Source organism: Grampus griseus (genome assembly GCF_964374135.1).
Source record: "Grampus griseus genome assembly, chromosome: 1".
Classification (NCBI taxonomy): Eukaryota; Metazoa; Chordata; class Mammalia; order Artiodactyla; family Delphinidae; genus Grampus; species Grampus griseus.
The window spans coordinates 138,055,050-138,077,433 of NC_139017.1; the positions used below are offsets into that span (position 1 = coordinate 138,055,050).

The 22,384-nt window shown below is 46.7% G+C and overlaps 1 protein-coding gene across 2 annotated transcripts; it reads right to left on the reverse strand.

Annotated features, from left to right (window-relative positions):
* Window positions 1-846: 846 nt before the first annotated feature.
* Window positions 847-22,310, reverse strand: MRPL37 (mitochondrial ribosomal protein L37). 2 transcript variants are annotated; one of them, XM_082647298.1, is made up of 7 exons: window positions 21,911-22,310; window positions 18,572-18,755; window positions 18,362-18,477; window positions 8,803-8,988; window positions 6,322-6,479; window positions 3,045-3,248; window positions 858-1,168 (listed from the first exon to the last, which is right to left on the reverse strand). In XM_082647298.1, the coding sequence occupies exons 1-7, from the start codon at window positions 22,254-22,256 to the stop codon at window positions 1,091-1,093; spliced, it is 1,272 nt and encodes a 423-aa protein (XP_082503424.1). In that variant the 5' UTR covers window positions 22,257-22,310; the 3' UTR covers window positions 858-1,090. The 2 variants fall into 2 exon arrangements, with proteins under 2 accessions (XP_082503425.1, XP_082503424.1); XM_082647299.1 differs by lacking the exon at window positions 8,803-8,988 and having other exon boundaries at window positions 847-1,168.
* Window positions 22,311-22,384: the final 74 nt, after the last annotated feature.

The following is a 22,384-nucleotide window of genomic DNA, read 5'->3' on the forward strand; positions in this document are numbered from 1 at the left end:
AAGTGTCCTGGCTGCCTGCTCTCAGTAAAGTCCCTCGGGAATCGCACTCAGCCCAACAAAGCCACCTCACCCGAGGTCTCTCCCGAATTGGGAGCAGTGTTATCCAGTGACTGCTGACAAGTCACTGGTGTTTGTAGAAAGGCTCAGCACCTCGGCTCCATGAGGACAACTCTGTTCCAGGGGGCCCACGGAGCCGGGAACCAGCCAAGGCCTCAGGTGCAAACTCACTGAGCTCAGTCCCTCCTCCACCCGGTGCTGCTATCATCACTCCCCGCACGTGCTGACCCTCAAGGCTCTCCCCAAGCTTTCACCTGCAAATCTCCATCTCCGGGTTTCCTAGGGGAGTCGACCTACAACACCAGCTGCGTGACCTTCAGCAATTCCTTACACTATCTGCACCTCCTCATCTACAGGGCCCAGAATGCTGCCCGGCACACAGTAGGAATTCAACACTTCTCTTGAATATGGAAACATTTACCTTGCAAGGGTTTTGTGAGGACTGAACAAGATGCTGTGTATAAGCTGCCTGGCCCAGAGCAGGACTTGATGCTATCTGAACAGAGGCCAGCTGAACCAGGGATGTACTCAGTCCATTAACCAAGGTACTAGTGAGAAATTTACACTGAATATTCTATTCAGATCTTCTGCAGTCATTGTGGAATGTGTCCACAATTTAAGTAATGCCATAGAACCTAGCGACCATCACAGAACACCTAATATGAAGCAAACAGTGTAGGTCACATTAGCCTCAAGTTTCAGATGAAGAAACTGAAACTCAGAGAGATGAAGATTCTTATTTAAAGTCACAAGATGAGTCACGGACAAAGCTGGGGTAGGTCAGGCTCCAGGGCCAGCACCTGTGCGGAGGCAGGCTCATGGCAAGGGCCCGCACGCATCTGTGGGTGCCCCCCCCCGATGGCACCCCCACAACAAGCACAGGCTCCAGTGCACCAGAAGGCTCTTTATTGTCAGTGAGACCACCAGCCAGAGGAGCACTAGGCTCCGAGCAGGCCCCAGGCACCACCCAGGCCGCAGGACCCTCAGGGGGAGAGGGGCACAGGGAGCTCCAGGCCTCAGAACGGTCCTTGACTCACACAGCACCGTGCAAATACAGAGCTAAAAACTTCCTGAATGTCTCTGGCTGGAAACCAGTCGGCCCAACAGGTTCCTGGAAAGAACACAGCCCATTAGGATCCTGCTACTAGGTTTAATGGCAGCAATTAAAACAAAGGTAGGTTTCATGCAAATCCTAAGTGCCTGGATAATAACTGTTTCTTTCTCTCACGACCAAGGAGGAGCGCTGGGGAGCTGCTGCCAAGAGATGCCGGGGGCGCTGGACTAGCGAGGAGGATACAAAGCATCCCAGAACCTTTCAGCCAAATCGTCTGTTGACATTGCCCTGATCCCTAATCCTGCTCACCTCAACCACCACAAACAAATGTTCTGTTGCCCCTTTTAATTGCCAGGGACAATAATCCCTCACTCCTTCCACACACATTTATCAGGCACCTTCTCTGTATCAGAGCTGTGCCCAGTGCTGGAAACCCAATAATGACTTGAATCTGGCTCCCACCTTCAAGGAGCTTCCAGCCAGGTTTGCAATAGTGATAATACAAGGTGATGGGCCTCATAATTGAAGTAGGAAAAAGATGCTAAGAAAACAGGGGAGAAAATAACTAACACATTGACTTCCATACATGGAAGAGAGCATGTATGAATGAGTCTTAAAGGGGAAGTACAACAGAATGGGCCAGAAAGAAAAAAAGAGACTTCAAAGAGGCCAGTATATGCACTGGTCCGGAGGCACAAATGAAGGTGGGAAGAGCTAGGGTGAGGCTGGAGCCCAGGGTCCGTGATGGTGGAGGTGGGGTGGGTGCGGGAAGAGACAGGTAAGGAGGAGTCACGTGACCACACCAGCACAGGCCTGGCACTAAGCCACTATTTTGGAAGGAAGAGGCTGAAAGAAGAGGACCTGAAGACGTGAAGGGGAGAGGGAGAGCACAACTAAGAGCAGAGGGACGCGGAGGAGGCTGGTGTGGCCGCACAGGTGAGGGACAATGAATGGTGTCTGGGGCCAAAGAGAAGGGACCAGACCAGTAGGCATTTCAAGGGTAGACAATACTGACAGACACTGGAGAACTCATCATTCCACTAACATACAGATAATGTTCAAAGGCTCAACAACTACATTTCAACAAATCTACTGAGGCCCTGTGTGGGACATGGCTCGTCAGCCACAGATCCAGCAGCACCCCACTCTGTTCTGTCTCATCCCCCAGTCCTGCTTTGTCTCTTCAGAGTGCTTATCACTGCCTGATACTACATTATGATTCTATTTAGATACTGCCACTGCCCACTACACAGAACACAGGCCTGCTCTCTGTCAGCTGAGCACTGAAGGTGCAGCAGTGAGCGACAACGCCATGGAGGAATGAAATGAACGCATCATTCATGGACTCAGCCTTTGAGGAAATCAGTGCTCGGTTTAGCAGAGGAGAAGAACACATAAACAGATAACTATAGAACAGCAGCGTGACTGCGCTGTGATTGGGGGGACCCAGGGGCTATGGGAACCCACCCAAGGTACTTAAGCAAGGCTGGGATTGGGATGGTGGGTCTTTATGCTAAACCTGGAATGACAATTAGAGGACAAGCAGATGACAGAGAAATGGGGGAGGTTGGGTGGGGGAGAGGGAGGAGGGAGCAAGAAGGAAGCAGCCTCCTCTGTAAAGGGAACAGCACCTACTGGGATCCTGAGCTACTCAGGCAGCGGCGCGTACTGGACAGCTACAAGGAGCTGGGCGTGGTGGGCACTGGGGAGCACGGGAGGTGAGGTGAAGAGCGGGCTGGGGCCCAGGGTGGAAGGCACTGTTTTAGGTAATGGGCAGGGCTGAAGTATCCCTCCAGGCAGAGGTCCTGAGCATGAAGACCCTAAAGCCGGGGCCCCACTCACAAGCATCCCGTCAACCCCAAGCCAGGCTCACTCTGGGGAGGGTGAGTCCTGGCCCTGGGCCCATCACCAGGCCAGAGGCGGCTGGACTTACCACAACTGCCTTCCTTCTGACCACCGGGAGACACCAAAAATGCTCATAGAGGAGCTGATCCGAGTCTATCCAGACTAGATTCTTGACACCCTCATCAGAGGCCAGATCTGTGGTGTTCAGCTGTAGCACCAGGAACTGGAAGACACGTCCATCAGTGCCCACACTTTGCACGACTACTGGCTGCTCCAAAACCTTAGTGTCGTTCTAAGAGGAAAAGAGGACAAGTAAATCAAATCAGAAATGGTGGGGTGAAAGGAGCAGCACAAACCAGGCAATTTCTAGTTCTGGTCTTTGAAATAAACCCACCCCTCTTTAGTGGTTCCCCCCGCAGGACACTGAAAAGAGAATGCGGAGTTGAGGGCACTGTCCAGGGCCAGGCCTTCTCGCCCGCACCCAGCCTGGCTCTGCCTGGCCTCAGATGCCTCGTGGCCCCGGGGTACCTGCTCTTCAACTTGAGCACATTAAAGTACTAATTCCTGCCACTGAGAGGTGATTGCCAGGCAAGCTGCACAGAAGGATGAGCTGGGAGGTTAATGACGGCGAACCCCTCAAACTCATGGCCGTAACCTGATGGTGACAACAGTGACGTCTATCAAATGTTAACCTGGAGGGTCAATTCACATAATATATATAATCTCATTCAGTTCTCACTCCATTTGACAGTTGAGGAAACAGACGGGGTGAGGCAGTGACTCATCTGAAGTCACAACAATGTGTGGCATCAGCACCTACAATGGCTGGTGCTAGACCAGTCACACTTTCCATCTGCCTTACTCTACTCCTCAGCGCTGGGCATCTGGAATGCCCTAAGCCCACTGGCAGGCACCTCACCTGAGCTTCAGCCTCTCAGTGCAACTCTGAGTATGTGTCAGATTCCTGAGTGTCTACTCCAGCTGTGTCGGCCCCAGGATTCCACCAGTCAACACATTTGCTGATTACCTCTTTCAATTAGTGCCACTTGGTAACAGTAATACTACTAGCAACCATTTACTGAAGGCCTCTCATGTGCCAGGTATCACACCAGTTTTATATAAAGTCACCTCTAATCTCAAAAATCCAGTGGTATATACCCACTTAACAGATGAGGAAACTGAGGTTCAGAGAGGTGGTATAATTTGCTCAAGGTTACCCAGGATCAGACCCCAGGCTATTAAATCACTTGGAATCTTACTGTTCTGGTCTACACCTAGTGTCCCATTGTATCTGATAGTAGCTCCTCTGCCATTCTCAAAAGTATACCAGTCTGGATGACAAATCGTATGTTCACCCTACTGAGCCTGCAGGAATCCAGTTTGGTGACTGCTATCCACTGGACAAAGATTCAATAGGCAGGCCCCATGAAGCAAAGCATCCTTGATTCAAAGATGCTGCCTACATTCATTGCTCCAGGGCTGAATCTGACATTAGGAATAGCTAATGTCAGACCTCAGTGTAGGCCACACTGGGACTGTTGGCCTTAGAAATACCTGTTTTTAGCTGCATGAGAAATAAAAAAGAAAAGTACCTCTAAGTGTTAGCTGAGAATTCTGTATTGACTCTTATCTCCCTCTACAGATCAATAAAACTGCAGGTAGTACATAAATTTCTCAGCAATTTTACCTTTTACACAGAGGCTCTTCCCGTAATTGCTCAACTTCACATCCCCAGGAATAATTTGTACCTGGAGGGGTTGGGGGAGGCCTCCTCTCCTACCCAACTGGGTGGCAATTAGTGACAGCAATGCTACCCATGCTCTGCTGGCACAGAAGCTACAATGAGCCTGCAGGCCTGGAACCTGGCATGTGACTATCTCTGCCTCCCTATCCTTGCCCAGAGTCAGGAGGCAGCATGTCCTCTGAGGCTGGAGAGATCAGGGCTCCAATGCTTGCTTCCCTACTCATTAGCTGTGGGATTCTGGGCAAGTTACCAAACCTTCCAGAGCCTTCAGAAAGTATGTCAGAGAATGGGAATTAAGATAACCTCCCAAAGACTGGAAAGACACAAGAAGGTCACATAAAGATGTGACAGCTGCTAATCTCTTAGCTGTGTGACCTTGGGGAAGTTACTGAGCCTCCCTGAGCTTCAGTTTCTTCATCTCTAAAATGAAGCTAATAGTATCTGCCACGGGGTGGGGGGTTGCTACAAGGATTAAATAATGGTTCTCAAATTTTAGTGGAGTGGTTTTCAAATCTGAGCTTGTACCAGCATCACCTGGAGGGCTTGTTAAAAGAGACTGCCAGGCCCCACCCCCAGAGCTTCTGATGCAGGATGTCTGGGATGGGTCTGAGAAGCTGCATTTCCAGCAAGTCCCCAGATGATGTTCATGCTGTTAACCCACGACCATATTTTGAGAACCACTGCTGTAAAGAGCCCTAACTAAATGTTTGGCACGTAGCAGATGCTCAACACAGGCAAGGTCCATACTACTCTCTATCCCATTAGGCTAACCACACTGTACCAACCCCACTGAGACCAAGTAAGATGGGAAACAGAACATTCTGAAGTTCATCACTCCTCCAGGAGGGCCTTAGGCTCTAACCAATACCTGGGAGCCCGACAGCAGCCCTCAACATCATCCCTCCCCTCTCGCCCCACAACACACACACAAAAAGCCAGGGATCTGGTGTCCCAGGCCTGCTTGGGGACTCCCATACTGTCATCCCCTTCCTGGAGGCCTTTGCTCCCCCGCCAGGCTTTCCTCCAATCATGGGACAGCACTGTGTGACAACCACTCAGTCTGCATTCTATAACATCTAGGTCCCTGAGACCTCCTCTTAGAATCAAAGGGCTACCATCCAAGTGGTATCTTGGGTCCTCAGAACCTGTCCTGAGTGGGTGGGCAGGGCCATCTCCTGCTTCACTTCCTCCTGCCTGCCCGATGGAGCCTTGTGCTCTGGGCTCCAACAGTACAGAACAGAGGCAGTGTGCTGGAGCAGACAGCTGAAGCCTTAGGAGTTGGGTCTACCTAGTCCCAATCCTTTCTCCACCACTTACTGCTGTGTAATTCTGGACAAGCCTCCCTGGGATTCAGAGGCATAATCTGAAAAATGGAGATCGCAATGAAACTTTGTGGGTTATTGTGATACAAAAAATGAGGCATCTTATGTTAAAGACAAGCACATCGTAGGCCCCCAGCAGATGGCAGCTCATCTCTGTAGGGTGAGTGGAAGTGCCTCTCCCTAAAACTCCTCAGTCAAGCAAAAAAATAAATCCCTCCATGCCCCCTTTCCTTTGAGTAGTGTAAGGCAGGAAACCAACACAATGTAAGGCAGCTCGGTGGTCTTCTCCACATACGTACCCCATAGAGGAGCCGAGCCTGAGCCAGGGCATTGCCAAAGGCAAACAGGATCATCTTGGCCCGCAGCTGATCTGGTTGAAAGCGGTGTGGTCGTAAATTGGCTGACTCCAGCAAATACAAGGTATGGGGATATGGGTAAGGATAACCCTCCCGGAATCCTGCAAGACATGCCATCATGTGGAGGGGTAGAAAAGATTAATCAGCCTGCCCCAAAGCCTCAGGAAAGTCACCCGACCTCAGCTTAGTGCCAGGCACGACAGAGACTCAGTAGAGGTAGATATTATCACTATAGCTCAGGGGCGGGCAAACGTCAACCTGCCGGCCTAATCTGGCCCGTTTTTGAAAATAAAATTTTTACTGGAGCACACCCACACCCACTCATTTACATATGTCTATTACGTAGCTGTGACAGAGACCATACGTGGCTTGCAAAACCTAAAATACCATTTGGTTCTTTACAGAAAATGTTTGCCAACCTGTTCCAGGTGATTCTTGCAGGCTAGCTCTAACTCCACCCCTTTCTCGCTCATTCAAGCACACAGATGACAGTGATATTAGAAGGATAACCTGAAATCTATGGTAATTATTTTTTTAAAAAGCACATCACTTGCAAAATTCAATACTTGATTATTAGTAACAAATGACTTGCCTCATACCTCACAACACTATGCTGAGCATCAAAGTTCAGCACTTGTTCATCTCACCCACAACCCTGCCAGGTCACCACTGCTTCCCCTACATGGCCATGAGCAAACCCTCGGAGGCTGGGGGCTTCTAGAATGACTGACCTGGATTAGCGAAAGTGGGTGAAACAGAGGCAGAAAGAGGCTGGGAAAGTGTGGGCTCTGAAAATCCCAGAGGAGAGCACTACTTAAGAAAAAGAGACATGACTTTCCTGTCTGCCTCAGTTCCTCCGCATGTGTGAGTACCCAACACTCAGCACTCACTCTCTGCCAAGCTCTAACACAGGAACCAGGAACAGAGCCCACGTGGTGCCTGCACTGCCTTTGAGGGGCTCACCAAGTCTAGAGGGGAGACAGACAGGAAAACTGATCACACCCACACAGAGGGACATGTCAAGACACGAGGGAACCCAGGGGGCTGTGTGAGGACAGACGAAAGGCCCCGGACCAGACTGCGAGGTTGCAGAGCATTTCTGGGAAGAAGTGAGTCCTAAGATGAATAGTCATTAAACGAAGACAAAAAGAGGTGAATGGTCAAAAGTGCAGGCAGAGGGAAAAGGAAGTGCCAAAGAATGGTGGTGAGAAAAGCCACAGTTGGAATACAGGGGGCTTGTGGGGGAGGAGACAAAGATGAGGCTGGAGAGAGGCACAGAGGTCAGATGTGAAGGCCTTCATGTGATAAGCTAAGGAGTTCAAACTTTATCCAACAGGCAATGGGGAGGTGGGCATGGAGAGCAACGGAATTAAATCTGTGTTCTATAAAGACTACTCTGGGGCTTCCCTGGTGGCACAGTGGTTGAGAATCCGCCTGCCAATGCAGGGGAGACACGGGTTCGATCCCTGGTCCGGGAAGATCCCACATGCCACGGAGCAACTAAGCCCGTGAGCCACAACTACTGAGCCTGCGCTCTAGAGCCTGCAAGCCACAACTACTGAGCCTGTGTGCCACAACTACTGAAGCCCACACGCCCTAGTGCCCGTGCTCTGCAACAAGAGAAGCCACTGCAACGAAGAGTAGCCCCCACTCTCCACAACTAGAGAAAGCCCGCGTGCAGCAACGAAGACTCAATGCAGCCAAAAATAAATAAATAAATTTATAAAACAAACAAACAAAAGGCTACTCTGGAACTGTGAACTAGAGGGACCAGAGAGGAAAACAGCCTGGGTCAGACTAACCTGTCGAGAGGTTGTGGTAATAGGCTGGATGAGAGACAGTAGGGACTGACTGAGGTGTAGCTGTGGAAATGGAGAGAGGTTAAGGAGAAAGGTGCTACCTTAATGACTGAGTGGATGGCAGGAACTGCAGGCCTGTGCAGCCTGACTCCCTAGTTTCTGTCTTGGCTCACTGGGGAGGTGGTGGTGCTTTGTTTGACGGAGGTGGGATGAAGAGCCCCATTCAAGGACTGTGGGGCTTCCTCCATCCTAGCAGGAGGTTGGCAGAGTTTACAGGGTACACAGAGAGGGGGTGCCTTTCAAGGGAACTATGAATAAAGGAAACACCTGATGCCTGGTCAAAAGCCCCTCAAGCTACCCATTACAACTGATGTAACAGAATTACTTCTCAGGGGTCAAAAGTAAAGTCAGCCTTTGAGCCAATCCAAACCTCCCTGAGTCTCAGTTTCCTTGCCTATAAAATGGGGTTTACTGGTACCTATCTCACAGGGCTGCTACACGGCTCTTAGGAGAAAATGCACATGAGGTGCCTAGCAGATACTAAGTACTCAGTGTTTCCTTTCTCTTTGGAGAAAGCTTGTCCCTCATCTGCACACTGCCTAAAGTCAAAGGCTTTGATACTTACCTGTGTCATCGTTCACATCATAAACATTGCATTCCTGAAGACCCACAGTGGGAGATATGGGATAGAAGGTCTCAAGAACATGATTCTTAGTAGCTTCTACTTCCTCTTGGGAGGCTATGGGGGGCAGAGGATCCTTGGCATTCAGTTGGGCTCCACTGGAACCATGGACCTGAATAAGAGTAGACTCTAAAGGGGGAGAAAAACGATTAGTCTAACCTGGTCTAAAGCCTTAGCTAGGCAAAGTCTAAAGCTTTCATCCTGCCATGCTCCTCAAGTCTTTCACAGCTTTACTATCTGATCTGCCTCATCACAGAAAACAGAACTTTGGAAATTCATCCTTGCGCTTATCATTTAAGCAGGTGAGCCTCCTTCACTTGATGTCTGGGTGCCATCCTCTGCCTCTGCCTCTGCTGGGCCTTGGAGTAGACAAGGAAACATCAGATCCAAAGGACTGAGTGGCCTGGCTGAAGTCACAGAACAAGCATGTAACAGGACTGGAGTTGAAATGAAGGTCACATCATTCCTAATCTAGTGATCTTCATTCTAAAGAATAGAAGGGGACATGAGAACAAGATGGTGGAGGAGAAGGACCTGAGCTCACCTCCTCTCACAAAAACACCAAAACAACTAACTGTTGGGCTTCCCTGGGGGCGCAGTGGTTGAGAGTCCGCCTGCCGGTGCAGGGGACACGGGTTCGTGCCCCGGTCCGGGAGGATCCCACATGCCGCGGGGCGGCTGGGCCCGTGAGCCATGGCCACTGAGCCTGCGCGTCCGGAGCCTGTGCTCCACAACGAGAGAGGCCGCAACAGTGAAAGGCCCGCGTACCACACACACACACACAAAAAAAACAAACAACTAACTGCTGAACAACCATCGACAAAAAAGGACTGGAACCTACCAAAAAAGATATTCTACTTCTAAAGACAAAGAAGAAGCCACAACAAGATGGTTGGAGGGGTGCATTCGAAATACAATTAAATCCCACATCCACTGAGTGGGCAACTCACAGACTGGAAAATAATTACATCACAGAGGTTCTCCCACAGGAGTGAGAGTTCTGAGCCCCACAAAAGGCTCTTCAGTCTGGGGGTCTGGCATCAGGAGGAGGAATCCCCAGAGCATTTGGCTTTGAAGGGCAGTGGGCTTGATTGCAGGAACTCGACTGGACTGGGAGAAAAAGAAATGCCACTCTTGGAAGGCGGACACAGGGTCTTGTGTGCACCAGGACCCAGGGGAAAAAGCACTGACCTCATAGGAGCCTGGGCCAGACCTACCTGCTGATCTTGGAGGGTCTCCTGGGGAAGTGCGGGGGGGGGCGGGGGGCAGCTGTGGCTCACAGCGGGGTCAAGGACACTGGTGGCAGAGGTACTGGAGAGTACTCATTGGCGTGAACTGTCCTGGAGGCCACCATTTTGATGCCAAGACCTGACCCCACCCAACAGCCCACAGGCTCCAGGACAGGGATGGCTCCAGTCAAACAACCAACAGGGCGGGAACACAGCCCCGCCCATCAGCACACAGGCTGCTTAAAGTCTTCCTCAGCCCACAGCCCCCTCTAAACACACCCTTGACACAGCCCTGCCCGCCAGAGGGACAAGACCCAGCGACACCCACCAGTGGGCGAGCACCAGTCCCTCCCACGAGGAAGCCTGCACAAGCCGACATGTAAGAATGGATACTATAAAACTCTTAGAGGAAAACATAGGTAGAACACTCTGACATAAATTGCAGCAATATCTTTTTTGATCCACCTCCTAGAGTAATGAAAATAAAAACAAAACAAACAAATTGGAAACTAATCGAACTTAAAAGCTTTTGCACAGTAAAGGAAACCATAAACAAAGCAAAAAGACAACACACAGAATGGGAAAAAGTATTTGCAAACGATGCGACTGGCAAGGGATTAATCTCCAAAATATACAAACAGTTCATGCAGCTCAATATCGAAAAAAAAACCCAATCAAAAATGGGAACATCTAAATAGACATTTCTCCAAAGAAGACATACAGATGGCCAAAAAGCACATGAAAAGATACTCAACATCACTAATTATTAGAGAAATGCAAATCAAAACTATTAAGAGGTATCACCTCACGCCAGTCAGAATGGCCATCATCAAAGTCTACAAACAGGGACTGCACACAGTGGTTGCAGAGTGGTGGCACAGTGGTTGAGAGTCTGCCCACCAATGCAGGGGACACGGGTTTGAACCCAGGTCTGGGAGGACCCCACATGCCACGGAGCACCTGAACCCATGCGCCACAGCTGCTGAGCCTGCGCTCTGCAGCCCACGAGCCACAGCTACTGAGCCCGTGTGTCACAAATGCTCAGGCTCACACTCCTGGAGGCCGTGCTCGGCAACAGGAGAGGCCACTGCAATGAGAGGCCCGTGCACCGTAGTGAAGAGTAGCCCCCGCTTGCCACAACTAGAGGGAGCCCGCGCACAGCAGTGAGGGCCCAATGCAGCCAAAAATAAATAATAAATACAATAAGTAAATTAAAAAAACAGTCTACAAACAATAAATGCTGGAGAGGGTGTGGAGAAAACGGAATCCTCCTACACTGTTTATGGGAATGTAACTTGGTACAGCCACTATGGAGAAGAGTATGGAGGTTCCTTAAAAAACTAAAAATAGAGCTACTACCATATGATCCAGCAATCCCACTCCTGGGTATATATCCAGAGAAAATCATACTTCGAAAAGATACACGCACCCCAGTGTTCACTGCAGCACTATTTACAACAGCCAAGACATGGAAGCAACCTAAATATCCATCAACAGAGGAATGGATAAAAAAGATACATATATACAAGGGAATAATGGTACATATATACAATGGAATATTACTCAGCCATAAAAAAGAATGAAATAATGCCATTTGCGCAAGATGGATGGGCCTAGAGATTATCATACTAAGTGAAGTAAGTCAGAGAAAGACAAGTATCATATGATATCACTTATATGTGGAATCTAAAAAAATGACACAAATGAACTCATTTACAAAACAGAAACAGACTCACAGACTTAGAAACAAACTAATGGTTACCAAAGGGGAAAGGTGGGAGGTAGGGATAAATTAGGTGGTTGGAATTAACATATACACACTACTATATATAAAACAGATAATCAGGGGCTTCCCTGGTGGTGCAGTGGTTGAGAATCTGCCTGCCAGTGCAGGGGACACAGGTTTGAGCCCTGGTCCGGGAAGATCCCACATGCCGCGGAGCAACTAAGCCCGTGTGCCACAACTACTGAGCCTGTGCATCTGGAGCCTGTGCTCCACAACAAGAGAGGCTGCAACAGTGAGAGGCCTGCGCACCACGATGAAGAGTGGCCCCCGGTCGCCGCAACTAGAGAAAGTCCTCGCACAGAAACGAAGACCTAACACAGCCAAAAATAAATAAATAAATAAATAAAAAAGACCTCACCTCAATCATCACCTCCTCTAGGAAGCCTCCCTCAATTCTTTCCATAAAAGAAAAAAAGAAAAACAGATAATCAACAAGGACCTACTGCAGTAACGTATATGGGAAAAGAATCTGAATAGATATATGTATAACTAAATCACTTTGATACACACCTGAAACTAACACACCACTGTAAGTCAACTATACTGCAATATAAAATTAAAAATTTTTAAAAAAAGGATTAGTTAAGAATAGTTTTTATCCTAAAAGAAAAAAAACATTTGTTAAGGTGTTAATCCCGGGTTTCTTGAGAGAGGGACTGACCAATGCGCTCTTCTTCCTGTGTTCTCCTTCCAGTGAGCCTTGAGGCCTGGGGATCTCTGTGGGCTCAGAGGCTGTGGGTTCAGACCCTCCCAGGCACCTGCATTAAGCTGGGGACGCAGAAATGAGTGAGAGTAACTCTCTGCTTTCACGGAGCTGGCTAGGGAGTACAACAAGAGTATGAACCACACTCAGAGAGAGCAGAGGTGGGGACAACGGACCTCTTCTGGGATACCTGAGAAGCTTCCTGAGGGAAGCAATGCCTTTAAACTTGCTTTTGAAAGATGGATAAGAGCGGAGCTTCTCAACATTGGCACTCTTTACATTCTGGATGAGGTAATTCTTTGGTGAGGGAGGCTGTCCTATGCACTGTAGGTATTTGGCAGCATCCCTGGCCTCTACTCACTAGATGCCAATAGAACTTCCACTACCAGCCCCAGGTCTGGTTCAAGTTATGACAAACAAAAATGTCTCCAGACAATACCAAGAGGGTAAAACCACCCTTGGTTGAAAACTGCTTTGTCAGAGTTTACCAGGCAAAGAAAAGTGAGGAAACTGTTCTACTGAAGGAGGAGTAACATGTTCCAAAGCACAGAGCATGCTGCTCCATGGCAGCGCTTAGGGAAATAAATCCAGATAACTGGAGTATGATACGGTAGGAAGGAGGGATGGAGAGAGAGAAGTACTGAAACTACAGGCTAAGGAGAAAGGCTACCAAATCCAGGAAGAGGGCCAGATTGCCCTCAACAGCTCAGAGTAAAAAAAAAAATAGAGCCAGTCAGAAAGCCTCACTTAAGTCAGATTAGCATATTTGCCACAGGGACACATAGGTATATGAGGAAATGAACTGACATCTGACTGAGCAGCAAGACTGCACGCTGTGAATGTGTCCAGATGCCCTTCACAGAGGTCCCCACAGGAGGCCAAATGCCGTCTGGAAAGACTCCCGGAGAATGGCCTCCTAGGGATTCTCCATGGGGTCAAACCTTCCTCGTGGTGCTTGGGTTTTGAGAAATACATATCAAATACTACAAAGCGCAATGTGATGGTAACTGACCAAGGCTGATGATCCTATCTGTCTAAAAACTGGTTCGGCCATAGCAAAGATCAATAAAACTATAAGTTGGTTCTTTGAGAAGATAAACAAAATTGATAACCCTTTAGCCAGACTCATCAAGAAAAAAAGGGAGAGGACTAAAATCAATAAAATTAGAAATGAAAAAGGACAGATTACAACTGACACTGCAGAGATACAAAAGATCATAAGAGACTGCTACAAGCAACTATATGCCAATAAAATGGACAACCTGGAAGAAATGGACAAATCCTTGGAAAAGTACAACCTTCCAAGATTGAACCAGGAAGCATTAGAAAATATAAACAGACCAATCACAGGTAATGAAATTGGAACTGTAATTAAAAATCTTCCAACAAACAAAAGTCTATGACCAGATGGCTTCACAGGTGAATTCTATCAAACATTTAGAGAAGAGTTAACATCTATCCTTCTCAAACTCTTCCAAAAAATTGCAGAGAGGAACACTCCCAAATTCATTCTACGAAGCCACCATCACCCTGATACCAAAACCAGACAAAGATATCACAAAAAAAGAAAATTATAGACCAATATCACTGATGAACATAGACTCAAAAACCCTCAACAAAATACTAGAAAACAGAATCCAACAACACATTAAAAGAATCATACACCATGATCAAGTGGGGTTTATCCCAGGGATGCAAGGATTCTTCAATATACGCAAATCAATCAATGTGATACACCATATTAACAAATTAAAGAATAAAAACCATATGATCATCTCAGTAGATGCAGAAAAAGCTTTTGACAAAATTCAACACCCATTTATGATAAAAACTCTCCAGAAAGTGGGCACAGAGGGAACCTACCTCAACATAATAAGAGCCATATACGGCAAACGCACAGCAAACATCATTCTCAGTGGTAAAAAACTGAAAGCATTTCCTCTAAAATCAGGAACAAGATAAGGATGTCCACTCTAGCCACTATTATTCAACACAGTATTGGAAGTCCTAGCCACAGCAATCAGAGAAGAAAAAGAAATAAGAGGAACACAAATTGGTAAAGAAGTAAAACTGTCACTGTTTGCTGATGACATGATGCTACACATAGAAAATCCTAAAGATGCCACCAGAAAACTACTAGAACTAATCAATGAATTTGGTAAGGTTGCAGGATACAAAATTAATGCACAGAAATCTCTTGCATTCCTATACACTAACAATGAAAGATCAGAAAGAGAAATTAAGGAAACAATCCTATTTACCATCACAACAAAAAGAATAAAACACCTAGGAATAAAACCTACCTAAGGAGGCAAAAGACCTGTACTCAGAAAACTGTAAAACACTGATGAAAGAAATCAAAGGTAACATAAACAGATGGAGAGATAAACCATGCTCCTGGATTGGAAGAATCAATATTGTGAAAATGACTGTACTACCCAAAGCAATCTACAGGTTCAATGCAATCCCTATCAAATTACGAATGGCATTTTTCACAGAACTAGAACAAGAAATTTTACAATCTGTATGGAAACACAAAAGACCCCAAATAGCCAAAGCAATCTTAAGAAAGAAAAACAGAGCTGGAGGAATCAGGCTCCCTGACTTCAGACTATACTACAAAGCTACAGTAATCAAGACAGTAGGGTACTGGCACAAAAACAGAAATATAGCTCAACGGAACAGGATAGAAAGCCGAGATAAACCCACGCACATATGGTCACCTTATCTTTGACAAAGGAGGCAAGAATAGACAGCCTCTTCAATAAGTGGTGCTGGGAAAAATGGATGGATACATGTAAAAGAATGAAATTAGAACACACCCTAACACCATAAACAAAAATAAACTCAAAATGGATTAAAAACCTACATGTAAGGCCAAACACTATAAATCTCTTAGAAGAAAACATAGGCAGAACACTCCATGACATAAATCACAGCAAAATCCTTTTTGACCCACCTCCTAGAGCAAGGGAAATAAAAACAAAAATAAACAAATGGGACCTAATGAAACTTAAAAGCTTTTGCACAGCAAAGGAAGCCATACACAAGACAAAAAGGCAGCCCTCAGAATGGGAGAAAATATTTGCAAATGAAGCAACTGACAAATGATTAATCTCCAAAATATACAAGCAGCTCATGCAACTCAATATCACAAAAACAAACAACCTAATCCAAAAATAGGTGGCAGACCTAAATAGACATTTCTCCAGAGGAGACATACAGATGGCCAACAAATACAAGAAAAGATGCTCAACATCACTAATCATTAGAGAAATGCAAATCAAAACCACAATGAGGTATCACCTCACACCGGTCAGAACAGCCATCATCAAAAAATCTAGAAACAATAAATGCTGAAGAGGGTGTGGAGAAAAGGGAACCCTCACACACTGTTGGTGGGAATGTAAATTGATACAGCCACTATGGAGAACAGTATGGAGGTTCCTTAGAAAACTAAAAATAGAACTACCATATGACCCAGCAATCCCACTACTGGGCATATACCCTGAGAAAACCATAATTTAAAAAGATACAGGTACCACAATGTTCACTGCAGCACTATTTACAATAGCCAGGACATGGAAGCAACCTAAATGTGTATCAACAGGTGAATGGATAAAGAAGATGTGGCACATATATACAATGGAATATTACTCAGCCATAAAAAGAAATGAAACTGAGTTATTTGTAGTGAGGTGGATGGACCTAGAATCTGTCATACAGTGAAGTAAGTCAGAAAGAGAAAAACAAATATAGCATGCTAACGCATATATATGGAATTTAAAAAAGCAGTACTGATGAACCTAGTGGCAGGGCAGGAATAAAGACACAGACATAAAAGAAGGGACTTGAGGGCACGGGTGGGGGGTAAGGGGAAGCTGGGATGAAGTGAGAGAGTATACACTACCAAATGTAAAATGGATGGCTAGTGGGAAGCTGCTGCATAGCACAAGGAGATCAACTTGATGCTTTGTGACGACCTAGAGGGACGGGATAGGGAGGGTGGGAGGGAGGCTCAAGAGGGAGGGGATATGGGGATGTATGTATACATATAGCTGATTCACTTTGTTGTACAGCAGAAACTAACACAACATTGTAAAGCATTTATACTCCAATAAAGATGTGGGAAAAAAAAACTGGTTTGGCCAACAGCACTGTCATTTAATTAGCATGTGTCCTCCCTTACTGGGTATGCAAACATCATACCCACACCTCAAGAACAGTTTTCTCAAGTATTTCCTGTTTCCTCACACATAATGTCAAAGGAAGATAAATGTGCCTGGACCTCTCCTAACCTTGGGTTTTAGGTTCTCCCCACAGACCACGCTACTGTGGTTTCCAATTCAATTCCCTCCACATCCCTCCTCCAGCAACAGCTCCAAATGGGGCAGTTTAATTAGAGGTAATACTTGATAATGGGCCAACAAGTACTCCTCTATTAATGAGGTTCACTAACTTCCTTAGTGGTGCCATTACCTCTACAAAGCTGACTCCTTGCCAGGAAGTCCATACTCAAAGGGCAAGTTGGAGAAACCTGACCAAGCAGATGTCCTGAAAACCCCAAATTACTCCACAGCTGGTTTCTCTGCTCCAGAATTCACCAAAGACAGAACTTGTGATCTCAGAACATCCCTGTCTAAAACATCTGAGGTTTGGTATTAATTCACCCGTCCCTTCAGTCAGCACCTTTTGTGTGGCATGAACTGTTAGACACTGTGGACAAAAATGAATATGACACAGTCTCTATCATCAGAAGTTCAGTTTAGTGGGGCAGACAGATGTTAAATAATCACAATATAGTAATAATGTGTGTTATGATAAAAGTAGGCATATGGACACAAGGAGCACAGAACTAACCTGTGGATTCACATGGGAAGGGGGCTTGAGCTTAGTCATGCAGACACACAGAATTTAGTCAAATGAGGAAAGAAGAAAAGAGCATTCCAGACAGAACGTACAGCACATGCAAAGGCAAAGCTTGATGCCAAAAAGCTGCAAGTGGCTAAGTGTAAACTGGGAATGGAGGTGGGAGCAGGAGAGCAGGAGATAAGACTAGAAAGACCAGGTGGTGGCCAAATCACAGAAAGCCTTGGATACCACGATAAATGGTCAAGCTATTGCGAGACAATGAAGGATTTGAAACAGGGAAGGGGACATAAGACAACCTGCACTTTAGAAAGATCATTCTAGCAGCTATGTGGAAAATGGATTTGGAAAATGAGAAAAGCATGAATGGAGTAAGAAGGCTCTTGCAGTAGAATATGAGCTTTGGAGTGCAGACTATATGTTTTATTACTTCCTTATCTTCAACATTTAGGCACTGAGAGGCACTCAACAGATATGGTTTGAATTAAGTCTTGAAAAGAAATGATTAAAAAAGAAAAAGGCTGGGGCTTCCCTGGTGGCACAGTGGTTGAGAGTCCGCCTGCCGATGCAGGGGACACGGGTTCGTGCCCCGGTCCGGGAAGATCCCACATGCCGTGGAGCGGCTAGGCCCGTGAGCCATGGCCGCTGAGCCTGCGCGTCCGGAGCCTGTGCTCCGCAACGGGAGAGGCCACAGCTGTGAGAGGCCCGCGTACCGCAAAAAAGAAAAAGGCTGGGTTATGGCTAATGAAATGACACTGAGGATGTCATTTCAATGTCTGAGCCACAAAACTGGACCATGAAGGATGGGAGTGAGAATAGGTATGGCAGCAGGGAAGGGAATATAAGCTGGTGATGGGGCTAAGAGCAGAAAGACAATGAACAGACAAAGGCTTTCTGCTATACAGGAGGACCAACCTCGATTCCAGGTGGTGGATAACATGTTGTTTTGGGCACAGATCCGTCTGGCCAGAGAAGGATGCTTGACAATCTGGGATTTACACAGCTGTATCAGACTGTCCACAATGACTGGGCTTGGAGAAAAGAAGAGACATTTGGAGATGTAAAGCAACAGGCTGACTCCAAGATCCATCAGTTGGAAACCTTACTGACTTGGGGGAGACTTACCAGTACGTCTCTCTCTTGGGGATGTCTTCAGTAGAGTGCCAGAGACGAGCGTGAAAGATCACATTCAGAACACATTCATCTTGATTCTCTATGTGGTTCCTTGGATCGTCAGCAAGGCTAAGCACTTTCTCAGGAAGGCCTTCTATTAACTTGGTCTTGGTAAGCCACAGAGCCTGCTTTACACCTTTAGAGTCATCAGTCACAAAAAACCAAAACCAAAAAAAAAAAGTCATTCAGGAAGAGATGCTTATCCCTGCCGGGTAGCATTTTGGGGAAAAAGCAGCCTTGAGAGAGAGATGGGATTTGTTCCGACATCTGAGGGGTCAGAACTAAAATAAAAAGCAGAAGCTATGAGAGCCAGATTTCAACTCAGCTTCAGGAATGACCATCTAAAGAAGTTAACAGTTGATTGAGGCAGTGAGTACTTGCCTCAGGAGGAATTCAAACAGCCACTAAGATGGCTGAGATCATGAGGCTGAATCTTGCAGGCAAGGATTTGTTTGTTACCTGCAGAATTCAGACCCCAGGTTACAGGACTACATCAATAGATGCCAACCTCTCAAAACCTAGATCCTTTCTATTAACCGACACCCTAGTCCCTGACTGGAAAAGCTCATGTCTGCCAAATATACGTCATTTAATAGATATGGGCCCAGGATTAAGTGCATACTGCTCTATCAAGGGAAAGAGCTTTTGGAAATGATGGAAATAACTTCTGGATCATGAATAACCTGAGGAGCCCTGAGTTTGGGAGCACTAGATAATCTTTCGCATCTGACTCTGAGATTCTGTAACAAGCTATTTTATAAGCAGATTTTTGTATGAAGCCCTATGAAATGTACTGCTGTATTTGTCAAAAGAATCATACTGAGGATGTTGCTCAATTTATTATGCAGGGTCCTCCCTGAGACCTTCTGAACTTCTCTCTGGCCTCTGACAGGAAGGTTGGGCTTTTCCTGGGTAGAGTACTGTTTTGTCTTTTGGACACGGTGAATTGCATAACTCACAATGTTTCTCTATACCAGGGGTCAAACTTTTTCTTAAAGGGCCAGACGGTAAATATTTTCAGCTTCTGGGCCAGTGTCTCTATCACAACTACTCAGCTCTGCCACTGTAGCACGAAAGCAGCCATAGGTAATAAGTAAACAGGTGTGCATGGTTTCACTATAATAAGCTATTTATAGAAACAGGCAACTGGCCTAGTCAGCAGACCCCATCTCTGTACCATTTGTTGACTGCTAGCAAGCTGAGAGTCAACTTTGGGGCTCCCCTGGACAAGTACAACCTCACAGAATGGATTTTTTGTATTCACTGTTTCATTTTTCCTTTGTGCTGATCCCCTCACCTATTTTTAATTTAATCTGGCTGTGCTACAAAATTTCTGTAAGATGCCCAAAATACTTTTTAGGAAAAGAAGGAGTATAAATAAACTAAAAGATCTGATTCAGAGTGCTTAGTCTCTAAAAACTAATTTAACCCCCTTACTCTCAGCGGGATGGGCTGTGGTGCAGGCTACTCATCCCAGTTGAAAAAACATCACTCGACGCAGAGATATATCTTCATTTGAAAAACTATGTCTGGGATCAAAGCAAACTTAGCACACTTTGAGGGAAACACCCTCAGACAATTTCTTCTGTGGTGATAAATGAAAGGTAATGAGACTTTTCACTTTAAGGCTCATAAGACATCAGAAACACAAATATTTAGAAATGTTAACTTCTGGATTTTGTGGTGCAGCAGAAAGAACCCTGGACTGGGGGTCGGGTAACCTGACTTTTAGTCCCAACACTGCCATTGTTCCTTAAACTTGAAAATGGATAAAATACTAAGAATTTATGGTTCACTAGTATATGAATAATATGTAAGAGCTGCCATTTACTGAACATTACCACCTACTCTGTGCCAGGAGCTTTAACTACAAGTTGGATGGGATTTTATGGAATGGAAGATGAAACTCAAGAGACTAAGGAATTTGTTTCAAGTCCCAAACCTTGTAAGCGATGGGGCTGGGAGGAGAACCTGAGTCTGTCTATGTTAAAGCCCATGATCTCTCCATTACCCCAATCTGCTTCTCTAGCCCTGTATCTTGCAGTTTTATTACAGACTTTACAGAACCTCTCTACATATGGTGAAAGCATAAGGTATGTTTTCAGCCTAGTCAAACAAGTTAACCTTAACTTCTAAGACACAGCTAATGCATTTCATCCACATGGTAATGTTACCAGGGTCACTCAAGGGTGCCAAGTCTTGTGAGGTCCTTCACAGCACCCTGTGAGGATACTGGAAGTATTTAAAGGCCAAAAAACAGCTTTCAGGAGTGGGTTTGAGCAGCTTAAGAGGCTAGCCAGTTGACAAGTTTTTTTCAAACCTAGGATTTATTATCTGGCTTAGTCCCCAAATCCTGCCAGGTCTCTTTCTTTCCTAATTACTTACTGGAAAATTCTGCTCCCACTTACCTGGACCATTTTGTGTTTTCAGGACCTGTCCTAAACCCACTCTGATTTAGGGACTAAGGAAGAATGAGGAGGAAAAAATGGGTTAAGAGGACTCTCAATAAACAACCCCCTCCAGGGACTCTGGAACATAATTTCCGGTACTGCCCCACACATACAGATGGTTTTGGCTAAAGTCATTTTGACCTGTTCTTAGTGAGAGTGAAAGGGAGCAGAAGTGGACTAGATGGATTTTAGGCCCAGATCCTTTCCCTGAAAACATCTCAGCTCTGACCGTTGACAAAGGACATCGACCTGGGAAACCAGAGGTGTAGCCCTGGCTTCACTAGTAACGCACAGTGCACCTGTAAGCAGATCACTGGCAAATCACTTCCCCTCTGTCACAATTACCAATCCTAATTACCAATTAACTTGATTGACTAGCCTGAAATGAGGCGATAGACCTGCAGATTAAGTACCGTTTCTGTTGTCTCTTTGCACTATAATCCCCCTCCAACTAGTTCTCAAACATAGTTACATCTCCAGGGTGCAAGAGCTGGGTCAATGTGAACCACCTAGTCAAAACCACTCATTTCACAGGAAATGGAGGCTCAGGAAGCTTCAGTCGCTTGCCCAAAATCACACAGAGGGTGAGGGGCAGGACTAGGCCTAGAAACCAGATCTTTTCACTTGGCCACTAAAACTCTAATACTCCCTCACACATACTGCTCTTTACATCTCACTTAATCCTAACAATTCGCAGAAGATGAGAATCAATATCGGGCCACTTTGCAGACGGAGAAACCGAGACCCACTGAGTTTCAACGTCTTGCCCAAGGCCACAAAAGGTCGGGGTCAGTGCTGGGTAGAGGACCAAGGTCCCCTCCCGCCCGTCCTGGGGCCTCACCCTCGAGGAGGCGGCAACGCTGGTGGAAGACGTAGCAGGCCTGGTCTTTGTACAGCGGGTGCTCGTGAAGCGGGGGCAAGCGGCGGAACTTCGGGGGCGTCCAGTCAGGGTCCCAGGGCGGGAAGACTGGCCGCGCCAGACCGGGCATAAAGTGCATCTTCCCCGCGTAGGTGATGGGCTCCAGTCCAGGAATCTCGTACACCCTGTCCGGGGGAGGAGGCTCGGGCTTCCGCGTGGAGCGCACGCCCCACTCGTACGCCCCGCGTCTTGGGGCCCCGCAGCTCCCAAGACCGAGCCGCCCGGGGCGAGCAAGGGCCAGCCTTGCTGACCTCGACGCCAACGCCATACCGATCCGATCTCTTCAAGACCTCCACCTGGACGCCGCCATCTTCCCGCGCTCAAGGCCTGCTGGGAACGAAAGGAGCCGAACGCCCAGACTCGTTTTATGAGTGGCAGCCACTTTAACCAATCATC